The sequence below is a fragment of the Chiloscyllium plagiosum genome, unplaced genomic scaffold (assembly GCF_037043375.1).
Source record: "Chiloscyllium plagiosum isolate Xiang-an unplaced genomic scaffold, Cpla_swu_hap1 HiC_scaffold_43, whole genome shotgun sequence".
Lineage (NCBI taxonomy): Eukaryota > Metazoa > Chordata > Chondrichthyes > Orectolobiformes > Hemiscylliidae > Chiloscyllium > Chiloscyllium plagiosum.
In genome coordinates this window covers 6,321,811-6,349,259 of record NW_028270181.1, presented here as the reverse complement: position 1 = coordinate 6,349,259, position 27,449 = coordinate 6,321,811, and the positions used below count along the sequence as shown (strand labels likewise).

At 45.0% G+C, this 27,449-nt stretch overlaps 1 protein-coding gene across 2 annotated transcripts in view; it reads right to left on the bottom strand.

Annotated features, from left to right (window-relative positions):
• The window catches only part of unc5b (unc-5 netrin receptor B), a 269,146-nt gene that overhangs the window by 31,916 nt on the left and 209,781 nt on the right, over positions 1-27,449 (bottom strand). The window contains exons 6-10 of one of the 2 annotated variants that reach the window (XM_043679162.2): positions 26,896-27,063; positions 24,486-24,650; positions 22,492-22,524; positions 16,735-16,929; positions 10,508-10,876 (exon numbers count right to left, since the gene is read on the bottom strand). In XM_043679162.2, the coding sequence (XP_043535097.1) occupies positions 10,508-10,876; positions 16,735-16,929; positions 22,492-22,524; positions 24,486-24,650; positions 26,896-27,063 (930 nt within the window). The remainder of the gene's footprint in view (positions 1-10,507; positions 10,877-16,734; positions 16,930-22,491; positions 22,525-24,485; positions 24,651-26,895; positions 27,064-27,449) is intronic. The other variant, XM_087982409.1, reaches the window with a different exon arrangement.

The window sequence follows — 27,449 nt, the reverse complement described above, 5'->3', positions numbered from 1 at the left end:
TGACCTGCCCAGACAGTGTGCCACCATCCTCTGGGTGTCAAAGATTTTCAAGTCCCCTCAAAACCTTCCGCATTTCACCTTAAAATTAAATCCCCTCATTACTGAGCATGGAAAAAAGAAGTGTTTTAAGTAACCTCGATTCTATCTGCTGGAGTTACAGGCATGTCTATGCAGTGCAGGATTCAAGCATTTATATGAATTGAAGTTGACATAAACAGATAAATTAGATATGCTGCAGTCATTTGAATGGAATCGTTTGTAATATTAAAGCAATAACTGGGCAGGATCTTTGAATATCTCGATCATGCTCACTGATGGACTTGCTCAATAATGTCTTTAAGAGTAATTATTGCGAAGCAATCCCAGCAGTTTACTATCGAGTTTTCTATAAAATATGTGCAAACCGCTGAGTGTGTTCTTAATCTCTAGTAATCTTGACATTTCGAGATTGTATATGCCAAGAATAATGAAAGCTGGTTGACAGTAGAACTAAAATGGGAGGTTGGTTTCCAGTTAATGCAGTTGGCAGGTGACATTTATCATAAATATAAATTTCATGCCACTGTATTATTGTTGACATTTTCTGCTTTGGGATTTTTTTAATATAAAGATGTCCGCACAGGAGCAGAGATTACATCTCAGTCAGCTTGGAAAACAGGAAATGATTATGAACTATAAAATAAAAAAAAATGTTGCTTTACATGGGAACTCAACAATTGATGTTGGATCAGGACCAACCTGTTGTCTATCCTCCTTGTGAAGGGAGACAGGAGCGGGTACAAAATGAATTCCTGGTAGTTGTACAAATGAGGGGATGGGAGGAGTGGGGTGGGGAATCTGAAATTCACATGGGGGGATTGGGAGATGATGCAGTCTGAGGTATTGCATCAAACTGATGTATTTGCTCAGTCTGCACTCCCCATCACATGGTACAGTCAGCTGCCTGACACCCAGAGCTGACTGATGGCTGAGGTCAGGCGTTTCTGAAATGAGAAGATCATGTTACCATTGAGCATGGCTTTGCTAGATCTATCAGTAAGCTTCCGGTCGGGTGTGACTCACCTGCCTTTTCTCAGGCGCAGACCAGTCGAGCACACCTGACCTGCTTCTGCCAGACATGAAGCTACTGTGACTGACAGAAACTTCCCAGAACAAGGCAAATCAACACAAACACAGAGGAGCAAGCTGCAGGAACACCTCTCATCGATTTACTCTTCAACCCCAGGGCATCAACGTGGACTTCAACAGTTTCCTCATTTCCCCTTCCCCCACCTCACCCCAGTCCCAAACTTCCAGCTCAGCACTGTCCCCATGACTTGTCCTACCTGCCTATCTTCTTTTCCACCTATCCATTCCACCCTCTCCTCCCTGACCTATCACCATCATCCCCTAACCCACTCACCTATTGCACTCTATGCTACTTTCTCCCCACCCCCACCCTCCTCTCACTTATCCCTCCACCCTTCAGGCTCTCTGCCTTTATTCCTGATGCTTTTGCCCGAAACATCAATTTTACTGCTCCTCGAATGCTGCCTGAACTGCTGTGCTTTTCCAGCACCACTAATCCAGAACCTGGGTAATGAGGCAACAGGCACGGGAGAGCTCTGATCCAACTGTGATTGTAGTTGCATTGTGGAGGCGAACACTGGGATGGAATTGATCAGCGACCAGCTCCCATTGATCGGTTTAGTTTTAGATGAGAAAGGGACAAGTGTACATTTGGGCGGGGCAAAGAAAAAATGATAGGATAAAAACCGAAAGAACTGCAGGTGCTGTAAACGAGAACAAAATCAGAAACTGCTGGAAAAGCTCAGCAGGTCTGGCAGCATCCGTGGAGAGAAATCAGAGATAACATTTCGGGTCAGTTCTGAGGAAGGGTCACCGGGCCTGAACCATTAACACTGATTTCTCTCCATGGATCCTGCCAAACCTGCTGAGCTTTTCCAACAATTTCTGCTTTTGTTTTTTATTTACAGCATCTGCAGTTCTTTCGGTTTTTATTAATGTTCCTTCACCCATTGGTTTGAGTTGATTTGATTTAACTCTGATCCCTTATTAAGTTTTCCTTAGAAGCTAAAGATGACAGTGCTCTGAATTTGTTCTGATACGTCACTGCGATGCGAGTTAATGTTTCGGGTCAGTTCTGAGGAAAGGTCACCAGACCCAAAAGGTTATATCTGATTTCTCTCCACAGATGCTGCCAGACCTGCTGAGCTTTTCCGGCAATTTCTGTTTTTGTTTGTAAAGCTAAAATACTTTGTTCCTGGAGCGTCTTGGTGGGTGCTGTTTAACCACTGTGAAATCGGCTAGTTAAAAAGCAAGTCCTGCATTTATGTAGCTGCTTTTGTGACCACAAGCAACTCTGAAGATGTTTGGAATGTAGTCACTGTGTGTAGAAAGCTCCCATAAATCATTGGGAAAATGGAGCACACAGTCTGCCTCAGTGACGAGGCACTGAGGGAGAGGTGTTAGCCAGTGGACCTTCAAATGGTGCCATGAGAACTTTTACACCCAACGGAGAGGGGGAGTTGGCACCTTGGTTTGACACCTCACTCAGAAATCTGCACCTCTGATAGTGCAGCATTCCCCCAGCGTGCCCGAAACGTCGATTCTCCTGCTCCTTTGATGCTGCCTGACCTGCTGCGCTTTTCCAGCAACACATTTTTCAGCTCTGATCTGTAGTCCTCACTTCCTCACAGTTTTAGCCCAGTCTGTGTAGTTCCCTCATCAGAAAATTCATGCATATTATTTGATTTATAAACGATCAAATTTGCTTCAATTTGATTACCACTCTGTAACTTCCAAAATGATCCTCAGACCCTCAGGGGTGTTTTACAAAATAAGTTGTTGTTGCAGGTCTATATATTGTTCCCTTTCCTGAAAGCCCTGTGAATTACTCTGAAATGGGCAATGATTTTATGCCCTGTAATAGAAGTTGGAAGTTCAGGGACATTGGTGAGGCCTCTTCTGGAATACTGTGTCCAGTTCTGCTTGCCTAGTTATGTGAAGGATATTATTAAACTGGAGAGGGTTCAGAAGGGATTTACCAGGATGTTGCGCCATATGGAAGGTTTGAGTCATAAGGAGAGGCTGGATAGGCTGGGATTTTCTTCACTGGAGGGTAGGAGGTTGAGAGGTGACCTTATCGAAGTTTATAAACTAATGAAGAGTATAGATAGGGTTAATGGTTGGTGTGTTTTCCCTAGGATGGGGGATTTCAAGACCAGGGGACACATTTTTAAGGTGAGAGGAGAGAGATTTAAGAAAGACATGAGGGGCAAATTGTTTACACAGAGAGTGGTTCGCGTGTAGAATGAACTTCCTGAGAAAGCGCTAGATACAGGTACAATTATAACGCTTAACGGATATTTGGATAAGTACATGAATAGGAAAGGTTTGGAGGGGTATCTGCCAGGAGGCAGGTGGGACCTAGCTTAGTTTGAGATTATGGTCAGCATGGACTGGTTGGACCGAATCGACGTTTCGGGCATAAGCCCTTCTTCAGGAATGAGGAGGGTGTGCCAAGCAGCCTAAGATAAAAGGTAGGGAGGAGGGACTTGGGGGAGGGGCGTTCGGAATGCGATAGGTGGAAGGAGGTTAAGGTGAGGCTGATAGGCCGGAGAGGGGGTGGGGGCAGAGAGGTCGGAGAGAAGATTGCAGGTCAAGAGGGCAGTGCTGAGTCCGAGGGTTGGGACTGAGAAAAGGTGGGGGGAGGGGAAATGAGGAAGCTGGAGAAATCAGCATTCATCCCTTGTGGTTGGAGGGTTCCTAGGCGGAAGATGAGGCGCTCTTCCTTCAGGCGTCGTGTTGCCATGGTCTGGCGATGGAGGAGGCCAAGGAGCTGCGTGTCCTTGGCGGAGTGAAGGTGGGCTATAACTGTGTCTGGATTTCAGTGAAGTTGGGCAGGTTAATTTATGTGAAAGAGCAAGGTGAATTGGTAGGTTAATGTGCTTTGCCGGACATTCCAGCCTGTGACATTTTTTGGACAGGTTTCAGTATATTTATTTGAAGTGCAGAAAGGAGTTTAATGTGGGAACATTAAAAACCATCACCATTATGAAAACGTGTCTGTGCAGTCCTCAAGTCTGTTCACGGATATATTTTCAGCTGAAGATTCAGACCATGGCTGATAGAACATAGAACATAGAACAATGCAGCACAGAACAGGCCCTTCGGCCCTCGATGTTGCGCCAACCTGTGAACTATTCTCAGTTTGTCCCCCTACACTATCCCATCATCATCCATGTGCTTATCTGAGGATTGTTTAAATCTCCCTAATGTGGCTGAGTTGACTACATTAGCAGGTAGTGCATTCCACGCCCTTACCACTCTCTGCATATAGAACCTGCCTCCGTCATCTGTCTTAAATCTAACACCCCTCAATTTGTAGTTATGCCCCCTCATACACGCTGACGTCATATCCGAGGAAAAAGACTTTCACTGTCTACCCAGACAACAGCCTTGCAACTTTAAAGCTAAATAACTGCTTTCACCCTGGAAGAGGTCAACTAAGGCATCACAGAGCAGGACACTGGGTCTTCTAATGTTTGAGACCTTGTCTCAGTCTGTACCCAATCAGCCCTAAGCCCTGAACCACCTCGAGATGTTCAAACGCAGGGATGTAAAATCAATGTTGTTTGTTTCTTGGACATGTTGGGACTTGGGACAGCTCTATGTTGCGTAAAGACCTCTGTACATGTGGAGGTGATCACATCCACGATAATATGAGCATGGGAAATGGGGTGCATGAGTGTCAATGCAGCACAGTCAGATGCCAAACTGTCAAAGTTGAGATTATCCCCAAATCAAAGTTACTCTTTATGCTTCCTGCTCCTAAATTGAACAGGAATGCTCAGAAATATCAAACAATGCAAAACAAAACACAATACCCTGGACTGATTCCCAGAATGCAATATCCTCTCAAGATGACATTCATAAAGCTTTTGATCTTGAATCTGATGCCATCTAAGTGCCTTGATTAAAATGCTGCCAAGCATCCATCAGCAAAGTGCAGGTGAAATAGGGAACAGCCACACTGACGGGTAATAATGTGCCAAAGAAGCAATGCTGATGTGAGAGAAAACCTTTTCTTTCCCTCAGTGAGTGGTTTGGGTCTGGAACACCCTGCCTAAAAATGTGGTGGAGGCAGGTTCAGCTGAGGTAGTCAAGAGGGACACTGGACGGTTATTTAGATGGAAATTGTGTGCAAGCGTATGCAGTTAATTGCAGGAAATAGGCATTAGGTAATGATGCGTGTGCAAACAGACAGTGCATGCATGATGGGCCAAACAGCCTCATTCTGCACAGTAACAACTCTGGGATAGGCTGAGTGTGTTACACATTCATGGAAGCACAGAGAATAGGAGGCTATCTGCTCTACTGAGTCTATGCTGGCTCTTTCAAGGAACAATTCAGTTAGGGTCGAGAGTGGGGTGCTGGAAAAGCACAGCAGATCAGGTAGCATCTGAGGAGCAGGAGAATCGACATTTCAGGCATAAGCCCTTCCTCAGGACAATTCAGTTAGCCCCACTCCCCTAGCTCTCTCCCTATATCCATGCAATTTTTTTTTCCTTTATCTATTGCCTAAGTCCCTTTGAAAGCTGCAGTGGTTTGTTTCCACAGCTTATTCCTGATCCTAACCTCTTGGAATTGTAAGAAAGTCATTGCCTTTATTTTTGGTTTGGCCAATCACTTTAAATCTGGAGCCTGTGATTACTGACAATGTCCCTTTAAGCTGTAATTTCCAGAGGTCTTTCAACAATCCGAAAGTTCCCGTGGAGGCCACGAGCAGGCCAGCTCCTTTAAAGGAATAGATCAATGTGCAGCTGTGTACAATGTTCAAAGAGGCAGTGCACTTCAATGAAGTTGCCAGCACCCTTCATTGTGCGTACACTTTGTCTCGAAGAGAGTTGTCCTTTAAGGGCTCCATGTGCTGTTTGTATACCGTGTTGTGACTCTGCCTTACTGATAATTTGCATTGGGTTTGCATGTTGCACACATACAGGAACCAGTTCATTCCCTGCTTTGTAACTTATAATTTATTTTACTGTTTTAATGAGTTAATTAATCTCTGATCATTATCACTAACTTTGATACACTTTGAAAGAAATATTCGTGGAACAGTTAGTTGTAAAACCTTCAGCCATTAATAACAGTTTCACTTTATTTCCCTGAGCTAAATTCTTTTTAAACAGTAAAATCTCCTCTTACCTTTCTTGGCTCAGTTGAGAACAACCTCAACTTCTCCAATTATCTCTGTAACAGTCCCTGATCCCTGGAATCATTGCACCATAACTATCTTATCTAGAGCAGCTCATGAATTTCCCAATGCATAGTGGCCAGAATTAGACCCATTCATGGAGCTGGAATGATCCAATGCTTTGTATCAACTTCAACACAATTTCCTACCTTTCATTTTTTAAATTCACTCGTGGGATGTAAGTCACTGGCTCAGCCAGCATATATTGCCTTTCCCTAGTTACCCTTGAGAAGGTGGGGGTGAGCTGCCTTCTTGAACCGCTGCAGCCCATCTGCTGTAGGTGGACCCACAATGCCCTTTAGGAAGGGAATTCCAGGATTTTGACCCAGTGACATTTAAGGAACGCCGATATATTTGCAAGACAGAATGGTGAGTGGCTTAGAGGAGAGCTTGCAGGGGGTGGTGTTCCTATCTATCAATTGCCTTTGTCCTTCTAGATGGAAGTTGTCACGGGTTTGGAAGATGCTACCCAAGAATCTTTGGTGAATTTCTGTATCTGGTAGATAGTACACACTGCTGGTACTGAGCGTCGGTGATGGAGGGTGCTTGTGGATGTGGTACCAATAGTACTCTGTGTTGTTTATTTGTAAAGTTTTAATTAACTACTTTGCCAACCTACACTGTCACTCACAAAAATCTTAGGAGAAACCTCCCAAAGTTGTTCCATCCTGTTAAAATTGCACCATTTTAGGTTTATTTTCTCTCCTGCTTCACCCACCCAAAGTATATTGCCTCCTGCATTTCCACATTGAACGTTTTCTTATAATCCTCCATCCATTTTATCAGTTTGTCTCTATCCTTTTAGAGTGGTGCTGGAAAAGCACAGCAGGTCAGGCAGCATCCGAGGAGCAGGAAAATTGACGTTTCGGCAAAAGCCCTTCATCAGGAATGAGGCAGGGAGCCTCCAGCGTGGAGAGACAAATGAGAGGAGGGGTGGGGGTGGGGAGAAAGTAGCAAAGAGTACAATAGGTGAATGGGGGCAGGGATGGAGGTGATAGGTCAGGGAGGAGGGTGGAGGAAGGTAGCAAAAAGTACAATGGGTAAATGGTGGTGGGGATGAAGGTGATAGGTCAGAGAGGAGGGTGGAGTGGATAGGTGGAAAGGAAGATAAGCAGGTAGGACAGGTCATGAGAGCGGTGCTGAGCTGGAAGGTTGGAGCTGGGGTGAGGTGGGGGAAGGGGAAATGAGGAAACTGGGGAAATCCACATTGATGCCCTGGGGTTGAAGTGTTCCGAGGCGGAAGATGAGGCGTTCTTCCTCCAGGCATCGGGTGGTGAGGGAGCAGCGATGAAGGAGGCCCAGGACCTGCATGTCCTCGGCAGAGTGGGAGGGGGAGTTGAAATGTTGGGCCACAGGGCAGTGGGGTTGATTGGTGCGGGTGTCCCGGAGATGTTCCCTAAAGCGCTCTGCTAGGGGGCATCCAGTCTCCCCAATGTAGAGGAGACTGCATCGGGCACCACTCTAATCTAAACTCTGGTTTCCAGCATCTGCAGTCCTTGTTTTTACCTCTATCCTTTTAAAGTCTATTCCTGCCTTTCTCGCTGCACTCTGCACTTACTTGGTGTCCTCTGCAAATTTCAAATTTATGTTATGTTGAGCCATTAACATAATATAAAAAAACACCCAGTGGCATTTGTCCTGAACTTCAAGGAACCTCTATGTCCAAATAAAAATTCTTTTGCCCCATGTGCACAAGATTTGCTCCAAATGGAATTTTATTGGATGAGAAAGGTCATGATGTTTATCCAATTCATCACCTACTCTGTTATGATATGATGGCACTCGGGTCTTTATGATTCATCATTGCAGTCAGTCTATGTTAAGAAGTCTGGAGCAGAACCAGACATGACAAGAGGGAAATCCCTAGGAGTGGAGAGCCATGGGGACAGTTTACTGATGACACAACCATTAACCACAGCTTTCATGTGCACCTCCACTAAACTCTCTAGATTCACTGAACCCAGGCTCAAAGTCACCTGCTCCGTGCTCCGCTTACCATATATGTCTCAAATCAATCATAGATTCTATCTATGGGAAATCAATCAAATTTACATTTGAATTGATCAGCACTGACTGCTTCCACTTTCTCCCTGGACAGTGTGCTCCACATTTCAACTGCTTGATTATCCACATATTGGTTCCGCAGATGTGCTTTGGATTTATATACCATTCCCCACACCTCCCTCTCTCCGACCACAACCACCACCACAACCGTTCAGGTGCACTTTGGACAATGAGGAGCTGCTATCTATCCTGGTATTATTTAGTCCCAATAGAATTCTTAAAACAGTGACTTAATCACCTCTGAGTCCTTTCTGTGCCAGACCAAATAGTAAAAAGGTAAAAGGTAAAGCCTCCCTCATCCTACCAGACCATAGGGGCTGTTCCCTCATGAGAGAGATGACTGGTGCTGATTTCACCAGGTGAGGGGAGAGATTGAGAAGGAGACCCCTTCAAGGTAACCTCAGCTGGTGCAGGAATTGAACCCATGTTGTTGGTGTTATTCTGCATCGCAAACCAGTCAATCAGCTATAAAAACAGAAATTGCTGGAGAATGAGTTCTGAGGAAGGGTAACTGGACCTGAAACGTTAACTCTGATTTCTCTGCACAGGTGCTGCTACACCTGCTTTCCAGCAACATCTTTCTTGCTTGTTTATAACTGCTGGAGAAACTCACCAGGTCTGGCTGCATCTGTAGAGAGAAAACAATCTGAAGAAAGCTCACTGGATCTGAAATGTTAATTCTGCTTCCAACCCACAGATGTTTAATTTCTCCAACATTTCTGCTTTGGTTTCAAATTTCGAGCAATCCTTTGCTTTATTTCAGCTGACCAACCAACTGAGCAATCACTGGCTTGCCCAATTATTTCCCATAATGACATCCCTCCAGTTATAGAAATGGAGCCCCTATTAGAATTGCTCCTCTATCGCCACTGGTAGATATTCATTCCTGTCTCTGCCATGCCCCCCATTACATTATAGCTGGAATACGGAGCTCAAAAACAGGTACACACAGTAAGGTTGTCGTTGGTGGCTATGTTCTCAGCAGTCTAGGTCTTAAACTCTACCAGTTGAAGGTTAGTCTTCTGCTGTGGCATATGGCCTACTCTTGGTTCCTGCTCTGGCAATATCTCAACATTAAAGTTCTCATTTTCAAATCATAAGATGACCTAGTCCTTTTCATCCCTAATTCTGCAACTTCCTCCAAGCCTTCAGGATTTCTATGTGTGATCATGTTGGCATCATGACTTCCGGAAATCCTCTGGTGACAGACATGCTCAGTCCTAGTCCGAAAGCTCTGCAGCTGCCTCATTGTTCTCCTTGAAACTGCTCCTTAAAACCTGCCTCAGTGATTTGGTGAGTCATCCTAACACCTCCTGATATGGCTTGGCCAATTGAGGTCCTTTATTTGTCATTCATTCATTCATGGGATGTGGACACTGCTGGCTAGTCCAGCATTTATCGCCCATCCTTCATTACCCAGAATGCAGCAAAGAGTCAACTATGTTGCTTTGGGCCTGGAGTCACATGTAGGCCAGACCAGATAAAGATGGCAGATTTTCTTCTCTAAAAGCTATTAGTCAAGGGGTCTTTATATAATTGACAATAATTACAAAGGGCTATAGAGCGTGGAAACAGACCCTTTGGTCCAACCAGTTCATGCCGAACATAATCCCAAATTAAAACTAGTCCCACCTGGCTGCTCCTGACCCATGTGCCTCCAAACCTTTTCTATTCATGTACTTATCCAAATGTCTTTTAAATGTTGTAATTGTACCATCATCCACCACCATATAGACCAGCATTATTTTTCTTATATAGAATTCAAATTTCACCATCCGCCATAGTGCCGATCCATCCTCACATCTCCAGAATATTAGCCTGGTGCTCTGAGTTATTAGTTGTTTAAAATTCATTCACAGGATGAGTGCCTTGCTCGCCAGGACAACATTTATTGCCCATCCCTAATTGCCCTAAGGGCAGTTAAGAGTCAACCACATTGCTCTGGAGTCACATGTAGGTCAGACCAGGTAAGGAAGGCAGCTTCCTTCCTTAAAGGACGTTAATGAATCAGATGGATTTTTCCAACAATCAACAATAGAATTGTCCAGAGTCCCAGAGATATACCACTGTCTCCCCACCCCAACAAATTTCCTTTGGACCTTTCACTGTCTGACAAGGCTTCATATCAATGACATTTGTGGTTGTAGCCTTTACCCACCCTGAATGCAAGTCCAAGACACAAACCTGAGTTGGGCACTGTCAGTCGTCCGCCCAGACAGCCAAAGGTTCCACTGGCACTGTATCCAGGGTCTCTGGGCATGGTGCCCAAGTGCTGGGAGCTGAGGGCTTTGTTCCTCATGTTCATGGTAATATTGCTGTCGCTGCTGTTGCCCCCAGGGTATGTGCCTGAGTCCATCTCACCCACCAGCATGGAGGTGGTCGTCGAGGAGTTGTATACTTTGATCTTCAGGCTGGGCAAGGGGTCCAAGAGTGGGGAGTTTGTCATGGGAATCTTGTCAGCTGTGTCCTGAAGAGTGTACATGGGTCCTCGGTATGAGCCAGCGCTGGCCGTCAGGTCAGGCTGTATTGACGAGTTCAACAATTGGGAATTATCTAGAACAAAGATATAGAAACACGACGAGATTAGCACTGAATTTACAGCACGGATCAATCCTACCGGATTGCCCCAAATCAGCTACCTCTCATTTCTCTGTATCTCATTTCTTTAACATATCCTGACTCCCTCGGGGATTAATCTAACTTCCCTTTCAATGCAGTGATATAGTTAATGTTATTCGACAATGTTATTCTCATTCATTGTTATTTTTGTCAATGTTACTAGACAAAAGAAATCCAGCAGTTCCACTCTTACACCTGGAGGGAGGTTGTGTGCATGTGTTGTTCCCAATTCCATGTTGGATTTAAGGTATTTTAATGGTACTTGGTTTTGGTTTCTCTCTCCCCAAAAGTGAAAAAAAGTTTGTTTTGAATTCAGCACCAAGAAAAACTGATCCAAAGACAGATTCTTGGATCCTGTTTCTTACATTGGGACATACATAGGCCATTCAGCCCCTCAGGCTTGTCCCACCATGAATGATTTAAGGTCTAACTCCTTACATTTGTTTTTATTTAACTTATTTTCGATAATCAATCTGTTTGGAGATGTTATTGTACACCTCTGGAATAGGTGGGACTTGAGTGCTGGCTTCCTAGAATAGAGGTAGTGACATTACCTCTGCACCACAATATGGCATAGACCTGCCTTTGGTCCATACCCCTTAGTACCTTCGTCTGGAAATTGCACAATGTTTGTTAAAATCCCGAGAAGACGAAAGCTGTTGGAAGTATTGCTGTGATTCCCGGCCCAGCAAGAAAGGTCAGTCCTTATTAACTGGTTTTGTCTTAGCCCCCTGGCGATTGGATGGGTACATGAATAGGAAGGGTTTGGAGGGATATGGGCCGGGTGCTGGCAGATGGGACGAGATTGGGTTGGGATATCTGGTCGGCATGGACGGGATGGACCGAAGGGTCTGTTTCCATGCTGTACATCTCTATGACTCTAGTTTCTCAAGCCTGAGATATACAATCTAGACAAGCTTGCTCCTCACACCCTGAATGTCAGGCACTGAAGGACATGAGGGAACCAGATGGATTTTTTTTTCCCTGAAATTATTTCACAGTCATCATTACACTCTTAATACCAGACTTTTATTGATTTCAAATTTCACCATCTGCCACGGGGGGTGGGAATTTGAACCCAGGCTCTATGAACATTGCCTGGATCCATGGATTAACAGTCCAGCGATAACACCACTAGGCCATTGCATCCGTAGTGATATCAACTTAGCTTCTTATGTTGCAATGGCCCAGAGGTCAACATACTTGTCTCTAAGTCTGAAGGTTGTGGGTTTGGGTCAAACTCCAGAGGTCTGACTGACACAATCCAGACTGACACTCCAACGCAGGACTGAGGGAGAGCTACACTCTCAAGATTTGTCATCTTTCAGACGAGACACTAAACTGAGGCCTCATCTGACCTCCTCAGATTGGAAAGTACTGCTTTGAAGGAAAGAAACAATAGCGTTTTCTACCATGTCCATCTTTATTCCTCAACAAACTAAAATAAATCATCTGGTTATTATTACATTGCTGTTTGTGGGATCCTGCTGTGCCAGAATTGGCCACTGTGTCTCTTGCTTAACATGGCTTAATTGGATGTAAGGTGCTTCAGGAAGCGTTGGGATGTGAAGGAGGCTATAGGAATGCAAGAATTTTTCTTTCTACCCTGATTAACCCTTTGTTCTCTGCTGCCCATGCATGCTGTGCATACTGGGATCCCACTCTGCTGAGCTTGAAGTCTATACAAACTTTCCACGGATCAATGTCTTCCAAGGCTGGCCATCAGCTGCACTCGCTTTCTCCTCACTACCTCCGAGCTTCACTCTCATGACCAGGACTTTAGAGGAGGTGGAATTATCGCTGGACTATTCATCAACAGACCTGGGTCCAGACCCCGCTACAAAGATGGTAGACTTTGAATTCAATAAAAAATCTGGAATTAAGAGTCGAATGATGGCGATAAATCCATTGTCAATTATTGGAAAAGCCCCGTCTGGCTCACTGGTGCCTTTAGGGAAGGAAAATGTCACCCTTACCTCATCTGGCCTATGTGCAACTCATAGAGTCATACAGTACAGGACAGACCCTTCAGTTCCATTCGTCCATGCCACTCCAGAGCGGTTTACCCATAACTGCCCTCTGGGCAATTAGAATTAGAATCCCTACAGTGTGGAAACAGGTCATTTGGCCCAACAAGTCCACACTGACTCTTTGAAGAGTATCCCACCCAAACCCATTCCTTACACCTATTAATCTACATTTTCTCCTAACTAATGCACCGAGCTTACACATCCCTGAATGCTATGAGCAATTTAGCTTGGCCAATCCACCCTGGCCTGCACATCTTTGGACTGTGGGAGGAAATCGGAGCAAACCCACACAGACACAGGCAGTCTGAGGCTGGAATCGAACCCAGGTCCCTGGTGCTGTGAGGCAGCAGTGCTAACCATTGGGCCACCATTAAATAAGGACAATAAATGCTGGACTAGCTAGTGACACCCTCACCCCTCCCCTTAAAATGCTGGCAATGATGATCTTTATCTGAATAAGGAAAATAAAGCTCCCTCCACAGGAAGTTGCCTTACCTTGACTATCCATAGTGAAGAAAGCCATCACATTGGACTACAGCTGACTGTCTTGTTCAAGACCCCCCCCCCCCTCACTAAGGGGGCATTTGCCTCCCTTTGGTGGGATCAAAGGGGGTCCACACAACTCTTACGGACAAAGCATGGGAAGATAAAGAGATGGAGTCTCTTAAAGATGGGCCGTGTTTATGATCTAGGAATTTTGAATCTCCCTGGCTCTCTTTGGTAGCAAGGGTCTGACCAATGGCACCAAAGAGTGGGCAACTTCCATTCCAGCAATGACATCGCAGAAAAGGGGGTTTGTGCCTGTTCACCAGGGCCCCATGGCACAGCACTTCACAGGAAGGACTGTAAAGGTGGACATGTTCTTTATTTATCTGCCTTTATATTCTATGTTTTGGTTTATTTTTCTGTGTTTTAAGATGATGCTGGGGTTTGGTGACACTATACGACACTTATCAATCAATTGAAACATGAGGTGTATTGAACCAAGGTGGTTTGACCAAGCCTTTGAATACAAACCAAACCTCAGTGTAACAAGAGATAGAATACAATTCAGCTGAAAATTATACTTGGAGGAAAGAGGATCTGACTGTTGTTTACATATATATTATATTATGAATACATATATAGCCATTCAAATTTTATATACATATAAGGATGCTGGATGCTGGAAGCAGATACAGTGAAATAAATGTCAATGAGAAATTGGATGAATACTTGATGAAGAAATAACTGAGTGGCTTTGGGGCAAGAATATTGAATTCGTGAACACAGTTTAAACAGAAGGCTCCCCCATTGACAATGGAAGTGAGGAGAATTTTATCTCTCTCTCTCTCTCAGGCTTTTGGAATAAAAACAGAAAGCATTGGAGAAACCAAAGTTCAGTTCCAAAGAAGAATTACCATATCAGACTCGAAACATTAACTGTGTTTCTCTCTCCATGGCCGCTTCCAGATGCTGCTGGGCTTCCCGAGCACTTTCTGACTTGCTTTCGGGTCTCCGGCAGCTGCAGTACCATGCTTACATTTTCACAAGCCTTTGGAACAGCGCTCTCCAGAGAACGGAGGAGGCGAGGCTCTTAAATATTTTTAAGGCAGAGGTAGATAAATAATCGCCTAACAAAGGTTGTTGAGGTGTTGGGAGAGTTGAAGCCACAACCAGGTGAGTCATGAGCTTATTGAATAACAGAGGAGCCTCCAGGGGCAGAATGGCTGGCTCCTGGTTTGCATTAACATACAGTCGCTTCTGCTATAACATGCGTATCTTCCATGCAAATTGGCTCTAATGCAATTGAAGAATTTAGGCTGTTACTTGTAGAATACAAACTTCCTTTACCCATATTGTCCATAACACAATTCTAAATGGTGTTACTATTAAATGGTGCTGCTATTACGCAATTTTCTTATATTGCAGACTCACACAGGAACAGATCTATCATGTTATACCAGAACAGACTGATTTGATAGCACAGCCATAGGGGACTGAATGGCCTTTCTGGTCTGTATCTGTTGAGGCTACTGTTGTGTGTCAATTATCACCAGCTACCTTTAAAATCAGCTACTTATCAGAAATCTCATACATAATCAAATCCTGAAACTTTATTGCATGCAGCAACCAAAACAAGACACCGCAAGTAAACAAATTAAGCTTCACAACTCAACTAGGCTATTATGTGACTAATGGAGGAATTTACCTCCCATTCCAGCCACCAGTGTCTGTCTCTGGTTGTCCAGGGTTCTGTTAGTTATTAAAGTTCTGAAGTTTACCGTTATCACCCTGCTCCCAGTGTTGCCCTGTCTGAACTACTGCAGTAAACCTTCTCAACACAATCCCAGTCCAACAGTTAACAATACTACCCTGCTAAATATCAAGCAATTCTCACTTCCTGCTTTTACAACTGTCATTACAAAAATCAATCGGTTTAATAACTAGTAGAAATTTTAGCAATTACTAGAAAGTGTATTTCTTTTAGCACTGCATCCAAAACCGAGCTGCCTTGGAGTTAGTCAGTAAGCTGCCTCAGTCAGTGAGGCTCTGAAACTGTTGTCATTCTCTTTAAACTGGGAAAGCAATGTCCTGGTATCAATGGCCCTGAGCATTTACAGACAAGTAAATGCAGGGGACCTCTTGTGATACGATGGTAGAGTGCCACCTGCTCCAGGCTTGTGTAATGACATCATCTCTGAATGGGTTGATTAGAAAAACAGGTTAATAAAAATAAAACAAATGCAGGGTCTTGAATTAGTTCTGTTTTGAAGAGCTCTCTCTGCCCTTTTCGGCTGTATCTATCCCTCAGTCAACAAGGAGGAACACACCGTTTGGTCACAGCCACATTGTGATTTGGGAGATCCTGCAGTACCCACAATGGAAATGCTTACATTGCCATGCATTTCATTGGCTGATAAGCACTGTGTAGGGCAGTCCTAATTTGGTGAATGGTGCCACACAAATGAAAGTCTGACCCCCTTTCCTTTCCAACACATTCCACCTTTCAGCTGAGAGGCAGCTGATTGGGAGTGGCGACGAGGGAGGGGTGGGGGAGCAGAGTGGGGATGGTGAGGGGGGTGGGAGAGTGATGATAGCTGGTGAGAATGGGGGAGTGGGGAGAGTGGCGATAGAGTGGGGAGAGTGGGGATGGGAAATTGGGGGTGTGGAGAGTGGTGACGGGAAGAGTGGGGGTGGGGAGAGTGGCAATGGGGTGTTGGGGAGTGTGGGAGTGAAGAGAACGGGAATGGGGAGAGTGGGGGTGGGGAGAATGGGGATGGGGTGAGTGGGGATGGGGAGTGTGGGGGTGTGGAGAGTGGCGATGGGGAAAGTGGAGGTGGGGAGAGTGGGGGTGAGGAGAGTGGCGACGTGGAGAGTGGGGGTGGGGAGAATGGGGATGGGGAGAGTGGCGATGGGGTGTTGGGGAGTGTGGGAATGAAGAGAATGGGAGTGGGGAGAGTGGGAGTGGGGAGAGTGGGATGGGGAGAGTGGAAGTGGGGAGAGTGGGATGGGGAGATTGGGGGTGGGGAGAGTGGCGATGTGGAGAGTGGAAGTGGGGAGAGTGGGGGTGAGGAGAGTGGTGATGGGGAGAGTGGGGGTGGGGAGAGTGGGGATAGGGAGAGTGGGGGAATGGGGATGGGGACAGTGGGAGTGGGGAGAGTGGGATGGGGAGAGTGGAAGTGGGGCTTGGGAGAGTGGGAATGTGTTTCGTGCCCCTATCCGTTGCACTGGTCCCACCACGGGAATAAGCAGACAGCAGATGCACACTGCATTACTCACCATGCCGGGCTGTCTTGAAGTTGACGGGCTGGAAACCTCCAGTGAGTGCGGCAGAGGAATCGGTGATGCCAGTGTCAAAGTCCCGGCAGCTCCTTCTGTATACGATGATACCGAGCACCAGCATTATAACCAGGAAGATGAACACAGCCACCACCAACCCTGCATACAAGGCAACATCGCCCTTGCTCCTCATCGCTGTGGAATTCAAGAACAGTCAAACATGTGAAGTTTGTTTATAAATTCATAGCAGCAGGAGATGACCATTCACCCTGGTTACAGAACAGAACAGACCTCCTCCAATTATATTAAAGAGACAGCCTAGACTCTAAAGTTTTCTTATTTCAAAGGTAACTATGAGGTGCTGTGTTCCGGATGCAATTCAATTGATCAAACTACTCAATTTTAAGCAAAACACAGTTTATTCAAATGCTATAGTTAAAATTCAACAAAAGGAAAAAGTATTTGGAATAACTTTAGTCTATTGGAAAACTTAACAGAACAATAGATATAGCAACTATTACTAATTAACTGTTCTAATATAGTAACATCCCATAAGCACACCCCTTGGCAAAAGGCAAATTCAGATTGTCTCACTTGCAATTCTATCAGCAAGAAAGAGATATGTGCAGCAGCTCCCCAGAGAGAGAGGTCTTTCCACAATCTCAGTTCACACCCATTAGCCAACCAAAGCAAAACCTGCAAAATCTTGGGTCTGCGTCTGTCTCCACCCATTCAGGCTGCTTCTGTTGTTCCAACTTTTAAATATAACACCCAAGACTTCACAAATTGCTTATCTTCTCGTAGACTGCTCGGCACCTGTCCCCCAATCTCTCTCTAAATGAAACCAGGACAAAAGCCACAGTATCATCATATTTCCCCATTTGCACGTGTTCTGCAATTCAATGAAATTATAGTTTGTCTATACTTGCGCCCGATCCAATTGCTCCAGTACTTATCACACTCTTGGCTAGCAAATTTCTATCCATCTTAAGATGTAATACACCTACTTTTTTTGGGAAAATATTCCACCTTTTGACCAGCCTTTGTATGATGTGTTTACTAACTCCTCTCTTGAATGAACTGGCTTTTAGTTTACGTCCTTGATACCTCTAACCCCACTGCAATCAATGGAAATAGCTTTAAAATCCTAAATACCTCAATATCTCTGAAGAAAACGTACATTTGCATCTTGCTCTCATCAGGAACATTTGAAAGAATTAACATAGTGGAGAACACTGCATACTGTGTGAGGAGAGTGCTGATTGTTTAGCAAGGGTTTCTCCCTTCAAACTAGCATTTTTACCATTTTTACCTGATAACTGCAAATCAAAAAACTTAAAAACACATCATCCTTCAGCAATATTCAACTTCTGTATAAGTCATTTAAAAACCTCAACCTTCTATATTGCAAGGAATACGTGTCCAATTTATTTAATTCTCCCATATGAAAGTTGTTGTTAAACCTGAAAGGGTTCAGAAAAGATTTACAAGGATGTTGCCAGAGTTGATGGGTTTGAGCTACAGGGAGAGGTTGAATAGAATGGGGCTGTTTTCCCTGGAGTGTCGAAGGCTGAGGGGTGACCTTATAGAGGTTTATAAAATCATGAGGGGCATGGATAGGGTAAATAGACCATAGCAACACAACGGCTGGAGGAAGAGCGCCTCATCTTCCGCCTAGGAACCCTCCAACCACAAGGGACGAACTCAGATTTCTCCAGTTTCCTCATTTCCCCTCCCCCCCACCTTGTCTCAGTCCCAACCCTCGAACTCAGCACCACCTTCTTAACCTGCAATCTTCTTCCTGACCTCTCCGCCCCCACCCCCACTTTGGCCTATCACCCTCACCTTTACCTCCTTCCACCTATCGCATTTCCAACGCCCCACCCCCAAGTCCCTCCTCCCTACCTTTTATCTTAGCCTGCTTGGCACACTTTCCTCATTCCTGAAGAAGGGCTCATGCCCGAAATGTCGATTCTCCTGCTCCTTGGATGCTGCCTGACCTGCTGCGCTTTTCCAGCAACACATTTTCAGCTCTAAATAGTCTTGCCCCCAAGATAGGGGAATTCAAAACTAGATGGCATAGGTTTAGGGTGAGAGGGGAAAGATTTAAAAGCAACCTAAGGGGCAACTTTTACACACAAAGGCTGGTGCATTTATGGAATGAGTTGCCAGAGGAAGTAGTGGAGGCTGGTACAATTACAGCATTTAAGAGGCATCGGATTGGGTATATGAATAGGAAGGGTTTAGAGGGATGTGGGCCAAAGGCTGGCAAAAGGGACAAGATTAATTTAGAATATCTGGTCGGCATGGACGAGTTGGACCGAATAGTCTGTTTCTGTGCTGTACAACTCTATGACTATAATTCCTCCTAGCTACAGAAGTTTAGCAACAATTTGGAGAAGTTGTGCTGTTCTCATTCCGAGGCTTGTTCTCTCCGAAGTGTGGTGTCCAGAACTGCATATAGATGGACAAATAAAATCACATCGATTGGAGAGATGAAGGAACTGCAGACAATGCTAGTTTTCAGTCATTGTTTCCGCTGGATCTTATTTTAGTGCATAAGCAATCACCATTCAGAGCAGAGGGACGCCCAGTAAGAAAACAAATGCAATATTAATTCCCCATACTGTCACAGTGAGGCATCCAAACTCCTGAACATGTACTCAAACTAGAGCCTACAAGTGATTGCAACTACCTTTTGTGTCATTAAACATTTCAATTTTCTGTATGACTCTGGTGGGAGGAGTGTATCAAGCCTCACTACTCCACAAGCCATACAAGAAGTATAAATCTCTCTTTTTTATCACCAGTATGGTCAATCTATCTCTCTTTTGTCCTACTACCAGAATAATTGCCCATCAAGCTTCTTTAATTAACTCAAAATAATTCATCTATTACAAGCAAGAGTTATTCTTCAACCGAGCGGAAAAAAATGGTTAAGAACTAAGTTAATTTTCAGAATTAAACTGCATCTCTTTAATCCCCATATGGCATAGCACTGTACAGATATGGGTGTGAAATAGAACAACAACACCCCGAGGAGTCAAAGGGTATCAATTCTGAAGATAGAATGAGTTGACATCTCTCAGTTTCTTCGATTCCTGTTGACAAGATCAAATTGCTGAGAGTCACAAAAGGAAGGAAGATCAGCAGGCCAGATTTCACATTCAGATTGGAAACAGATAGGAATCCTGATATTTGACGCTTTCCCGGCTTTCCAAAATAATTTCATTTTGAGTTTTTAGCTGGTTTTTGCTTTCAGATTGTTCTCTTCCTCACTGAGCAAGACAGTGGCTTCCTACTGTCAGCTCCTTCAATAACTCCTATCCCAGGCCTGCGATAACACACAGTAACATGAAACCAGAGGCTGTTGCTAGACGATGAACAGCACAAGGCTTTCCTGAGTCTGTGCATCCACAAGTTGGGGTCTGTAAAATCAACTCAACTCTCTTAACAGATTTTTTTTTAACTGGACACTTCTCCCAAATGACTTACTCTCCCAGAAAACAGAAAACAAACCATTATTCTCTTTGAAGTTTTGAATTTTGTTTCAAAGCAACCAAATGATAAATCCTCTTCAATCCAGGAATGTCTAAACCGTTCCGTACTCCAACTTCTCACAAGCATATGTGTTCACCTATCGCCCCATGAAGTCCAGACAAAGCCAATTTTCCCTGATTCTTCCAGTCACATTGTGCTGTATAGATAAAGGGAATCTGGGGTTCAAAAAATCCCCTCCATGACATAATATCTATACCACAGAAACAGGCCATTCGGTCCAACCATCTATGCTGTTGTTTGTGACCCAGAGGAGCTTCCTCTTTCTCTAGCTTATCCTTCAAGTTCTTTCCCCTTCATGTATATGCTTCCCCAGCTTCCCCTTTACTCAAAGTTTGTGCGAAGATTTGTAGCTCGGGTGCTCGTTGTTGTGGGTCTGTTTGCCGAGCTGGAAGTTTTTGTTGCAAACGTTTCGTCCCCTGGCTAGGCGACATCATCAGTGCTTGGGAGCCTCCTGCGAAGCGCTTCTTTGATGTTTCCTCCGGTGTTTATAGTGGTCTGTCTCTGCCACTTCCGGTTGTCAGTTTCAGCTGAAACTGACAACCGGAAGCGGAAGAGACAGACCACTATACACACTGGAGGAAACATCAAAGAAGCGCTTCGCAGGAGGCTCCCAAGCACTGACGATGTCGCCTAGCCAGGGGACGAAACGTTTGCAACAAAAACTTCCAGTTCCCCTTTACTGCACCAATAGCTCAATTGGCTGGATGGTTGGTTTGTGATGCAGAGAGATGTCAATGGCGTGGGTTCAATTCCCACAGTGGCTGAGGTTCCCATGAAGGACTCTCCTTCTCAACATTTCTCCTCACCTGAGGGGTGACGACCCTCAGGTTAAATACACTACGTTTCTCTGAAGAACAAGTATGGCTAAGGAAGACTATGATGATTCTTGCAGCTTGATTACTATTCACCTCAACTACACCTTGTAGTAGTGAGCTCCACATTCTCTAGATGAAGATGTTTCTCCCTCTTGAACTTAGAGACCATGGTATACATTGATAGCTCCTAGTTCCCAAAGAACCAGTGTGACTGCAGTAGGTGGCTTCACAAGGGAGTGTCAGAGTGGGGGGCACAACAACAATGGTCCTGTGCAAATCATAAAGATAACCAATGGGAGGCAATGTTCAAAACACAAGACACTGAAGTCACGGCAATGATCCCAAAGATCCACCCACACAATGCAGTTGCTTCGACTTCCCTGCGACACAATCTTATCGATGCATTCAGAAAATGAGCTAATGTTCCCACAAAACATTAAGGGAAAGAATCTTGTTGTCTAACTTCATGGCCACAGGAGGCTAAGACAGTGGTGCCACGACCATTACCATCTTGAAGGACAAAGGTAGCAGATACATGGGAACGCCATCCCCTGCAAGTTCCCCTCCAAACCATTCACCATCTCTCTTGGAAATATATCGCCGTTCCTTCAGTGTCGCTGGGTCAACATCCAGGAATTCTCTCCCTAACAGTGTTAGATCATCATAGAATCGTTACAGTGTGGAAGCAGGCCATTTGGCCCATCGGGTCCACACTGACCCTCCAAAGAGCACCCCACCCTGTCCCAACCCATCACTGTAACCCTGCATTTCCCACTGCTAATCTACCTAGCCTGCACATCCCTGGACACTGTGAGCAATTTAACATGGCCAATCCACCTAACTTGCACGTCTTTGGACTGACGGAGTAAACTAGAGCACCCGAAGGAAACCCACACAGGCATGGAGAGAATGTGCGAACTCCACACAGACAGTTACCCAATGGTGGAATTGAAACTGTCCCTGGGGCCGTGAGACAGCAGCACTAACCACTGTACCATGGTGCTGCCCCATTGCGGGTGTATCTACCGCATATGGACTGCAGCGGCTCACCACCACCTTCTCAAGGGGCAACTAGGGATGGGCAATAAATATTGGCCCAGCCAACAACACCCACATCCCATGAGTGAATGAAAAAAACTCATTGATTACTGACAAGGAAGCACATAAAGACATTTATTATCAGACATCATAAAATTAATTTGGATAAGTTAAACATTCCAGCTCAGCATAAAATATACAGAATACCCTAACACTGGCATGAAGACTGGTGTTTACCCAACAGTCACAGTGGAGTGGATGAATCTGAGTCTTACTGTCAGTGACTACTGCACATGACCAAAAAAAAATAAAATGGAATTGAAATAATGAAATGGAAACTTACGAGAGCTTATTTGTTCATTTAAAAACTTTTTATCTGTTAAAAGAAAACAAAAATGAAATCAACATGAAAAAAAGAATGAAATGAATTTATTAGAATGCACACAGAAGTAAAAAATTAGTTAAAATGGTTAAAATAAATGCACTGAAAACAATGTTAATGTGTGGAAAGGCACCGCACACTCACACAAGAATTTTGGGGAAGCCATATCAAAACTGAAAGAACCAACGATGCTATATATCAGAACCAACCCCTCCCAGGATTTGGATGGCATGGTGGCTCAGTGGTGTCTCATAGCGCCAGGGACCCAGATTCGATTCCAGTCTCAGGCAACTGTCTGTGTGGAGCTTGTACATTCTCCCTGTGTCTGTGTGGATTTTTTCTGGGTCCTCTGGTTTCCTCCCACTGTCCAAAGATGTGCAGCTTAGGTAAGTTGGCCATGCTAAATTACTCTTAGTGTTCAGGGATGTGTAGGTTTGTGCATTAGTCAGAGTTAAATGTAGAGTAATAGGGTAGGGGAATGGGTCTGGGTGGGTTACTCTTCAGAGGGCCGGTGTAGACTTGTTGGCCCAATGGCCTGTTTCCACACTGTAGGGATTGCATGAATTTGCTGGAAATGCTCAGCAGGTCTGGCAGCATCTGCGAAGATAAATCCAGTGGACCCGAAATGTTAATTCTCAATTTCTCTTCACAGATGCTGCCAGACCTGCTGAGCGTTTCCAGCAATTTCTGCTTGATTTTGGGGAAAGCATGCTGTTATTCTGCACAGAATGATAAATAAAGGTGGAGTAAGAAAAATGATGGGGTTGTGAAAATATCCCAAAATTGTTAGGGTGGTGACTAAGATGCACATCCTGAGACGTGATTATTAAAATTCTTCCTCCACACTTTAAGAACGCCCTGCTTCAGCCGGTAATCACTGGTGAGAGATTACAGTCTTGTGGAACAGGATTAAGAATTTTACTTTAAAGGCAAAAGGGAGAGGGATGTCAAGACGTTTTGCACGAGCGATCATCTTGCCGTTTTATTGACTGAACATTTCACAGATGCCCAGAACCCCTGCTATAGGAATTCAGTCAAATCCCATTCATCTGAGAGCCAGGGGCAACGTTAAAATAGTCAATAAACCATCCACGTCAGACCAGAACTACACCAGAGGGCATGGCAATGACAAGGAATATTGTGCATTTATTTGTAATACAAAGGAAAGACATCGAACTCCCTCCCTCCCCTGAACAATACAATGCAGGTTCTTCTGTAGTTGTTTATGGCAATGCCTCCTGGCTATTCAGCTCACAATAAAATAAAGAACTCTTTGCAGTGCTTCTGATGCTGCAGGAGGGCTGGGGAGAGGAGGGAGCTGAGCTCAGCAATAGAAGGCTGAGCATTGTCTGTGTGTGTGTGTGTGTGTGTGTGTGTGTGTGCGCCATTGGCAAGTGGCACCGAACTGTTCCCTGGAGTGGACACATGACTGCAGGCCCATCGAGCTTGTGGAGACTCCATCAGTCTTCCACTACACGTTTCTGAAAACATGACCCTGAGGGTTTTCACCTCAACAAATCACTGCAAAGATGTCGGGCAGGGGAGGAGGAGGAGTGGTGAGTTTATGACTTGGCAGCGCCGGGGAATGAGAGATAATTTGACCTGACAAGTGTGCAACTGTGTGGTCTTTTCAGATTTTCCTGCAGACTGCACAGGGCTGACTGAGGATCCTGTGGCTGGTTCATAAAAAGTGAGCAGTGAAAGTCGCAGGGAATGCTGGCTAGTTCACCAAGCCATTTTTTTCTGGCCACTGTGGGTCTGATTTAGTTATGAAGGGTTCAGAAGGAGGAGACTTCACCTCAACTAAACACAACTGAGGGCGATTGAGGAAAGAGAGATGCAAATCCTCCCTCCTCACTGTTAGTCAGTGATGGCCTAGTGATATTGTTGCTGGACTGTTCATCCAGAGACCCAGGTAATGTTTCTGAGTGAGAGAGAGAAAAAACACAACGTACTCTGCATACAGTGGCCATCTGTGCAGTTTTTGGACTCCAGAACAGGACCAATGCAATCCTTGCCTCCATTTCTGGGTGAGGGCTCGGTGCATTTACGGCTCCTCCAGTGGGTGCACTCGGTACTGCAGGCTGACCATTTGCTCCAATCTGTCCACCCGCCGTCAACTGCATTTCACCAGAAAGAACAAAGAGAAGAATGACTCGGGGCGTGGGTGAAAGGGACTTGCTCAAACAACGTACGTACAATGACATTACTTCATGCAGAAAAAGTCCATTGGCCATACTCGCACTGACATTTCATAATTTCTATCTTGCCACTTGAACCCCTGACTATTTTTCCATTCTCCCTCATGTGCATACCGGGCTTTACCTTAAATGCATTGATATAAATCACCTCAAGGTGAGAGGCAGTGGCCTAGTGGTATTATCGCTAGACTGCTAATTCAGAGACCCAGATTATATTCTGGGGACCAGTGTTCAAGTCATGCCATGGCAGATGGTGGAATTTAAACTCAACAAAATCTGGAATTAAGAGTTTAATAATGACCATGGATCCATTGTCGACTGCTGGAAAAACCCATCTGTTTCACTCATGCTCTTTAGGGCAGTAAACGGCCATCCTTACCTGGTCTGGCCTACATGTGACCCACAGCAATGTGGTTGACTCTTAACTGCCCTCTGGGCAATTAGGGATGGGTAATAAATGCTGGCGTGGCCAGCGATGCCCTCATCCCGTGAATTAATGAGCTTTTATAAAAACTACTGCACGTGAAAGCAAGTTCCTCATTCTCAAAAAGGACCGAGAGAATGTGTATTGAAAGATTTGAAAGGATAGTACAAGAATTGAGAGAGTGTAATGATCAGAAAAGGCAGAACAGGCTCTTGCCTTTCAAAAAGAGAAAGTTCAGAGGTGACCAAGTGACCAGGGTTTAAAATAATGAAGGGGGTCGACAGTGTGGACATAGAGGAAGTAGTTACACTTTTGGCAGTGTCCATGGGACCAGAAATATTAGACAGTCACGACAAAGTCCAATAAGGAATTCAGGACAAACTTGGTTATCCAGAGAATATCATCAGGTTCAGTTCCCATCCAACTAGAAGCTAATGTAGAGAGTGCTTCAGGGAGAGAGAGAGGAACTTTCTAGCAGCAGATGTCAGAATGCTCAGTTCAAGGTAGTTAGCAAACAAAAGGACAAGATAAGAATGTAAAGGGGAGAAGCTTGCAGTATTGTCAGAAAGGACAGGAGCTAGGAACTTATTGGTTCAGACAGCTAGAATATACATTATGGGCCAAATAAACTCTTCTCTGATGTATGACTCTAAGTCACCAACCTTGATAGACTTAGCACTAACTTGATTGGTTTACCCTCACAAACCAGAAACTAAATTAGACTAACCACACCAGATCTAAGGATGGGGAATCCAATAATTTTGAAGCCTGCCACTCTTCTTCATCCAACTCTTCTATTTTCCCTTCACGGAGCCCATACCTACCCATTTTCTGCCAGAATGCAGCGATCTGCAGTGATTCATTAACCACCCCACCCCCTGTCTCACCCTGAGCCTGAGCCTCCCAAGGTCGAAGTCAGGGGTGTGATGGAATACATCCCATTTTCCCGATGGGTGCAAGCAAGAGCTTGGCACCACCCAAAACAAAGTAGCCCACTTGACTGGCACCCCATCCACCATCGTGAACATCCACTCCCTTCACCCCTGCCACTCAGTAGCATCTACAAGATGAACTGCTGCAATGTGCCAAACCTCCTCACATGGCTTGTCCCAAACCATGACACCTAGCTGCTGGTTTGTGCGTGCACCCACACCACATGGGCAGCAGCAGTTCAAGAAGACAGCTGAGCATCATCTTCCCATGGACAATCAGGGATGGGCAATAAATAGTCCCGTTCCCAGCAAAGCTCACATCTTGTGAATGAATATAGAGAAAAAGGGCCATTTGTGAATATAGCTATTATATTGCATACAGGGGAGGGGGGAGGGGGTGGGGGGGGGGGAGCGTCAATTCTTAATGATTCTGGCGTGACTATAATTCCTCTGAAATGGAGTTAGTGTTTATTAGAAGCACAGAAAACATTATTCAGCCCTTTTGAGTCTGCTCTACCATTCAATATGGTCATGGCTGATCATCCAACTCAGCAACAAAAACAGAAATTGCTGGAAAAGCTCAGCAGGTCTGGCACTATCTGTGGAGAGAAATCAAGAGTCCACATTTTGGGTCAAGTGACCGTTTCTCAGAACTTTTCATCCAATGCAGTCCCCCGTTCCTGCTTTCGCCCATCCCCTTTACCCAGAAGAACTATATTCATCTCCTCCTTGAAAGCATTTCTTGTTTCACTGAGTTGTTTCTCTCTGTCGGGTCTGTGGGAAACTGCTGTACCTTCTCTCCACTCACCTGGGCACATGGTGGTGCAGCCGATCTTCTGAAAGGTTTGTCCCTCACAGAAGGCCCCGCCGTTGAGGGGTGCTGGGTTGGTGCACGTCCTTGTCCGTTTCTGCCAGCCCCGGCCACAGCGGTTAGTGCACGAAGACCACTCTGTCCAGGTCGACCAGCCACCATTCACTGCAATTGGGGGGAGCCGCATTATTCAATTACCAGTGACATTATCATTGCACTCCTTCCTCTCAAAATCATTGTCATGGAGTCATAGAGATGTACAGCATGGAAACAGACCCTTCGGTCCAACTTGTCCATGCTGACCAGATATCCCAACCCAATCTACTCCCACCTACCAGCACCCGGCCCATATCCTTCCAAACCCTTCCTATTCATATACCCATCCAGATGCCTTTTAAATGTTGCAATTGTACCAGCCTCCACCACTTCCTCTGGCAGCTCATTCCATGCACGCACCACTCTCTGTGTGAAAGAATTGCCCTCAGAAATAGTTTCTAGCTACCCAATCTATTTCTTCAAAGCTTCAATATCTGTTTACTGGGACAATGAGA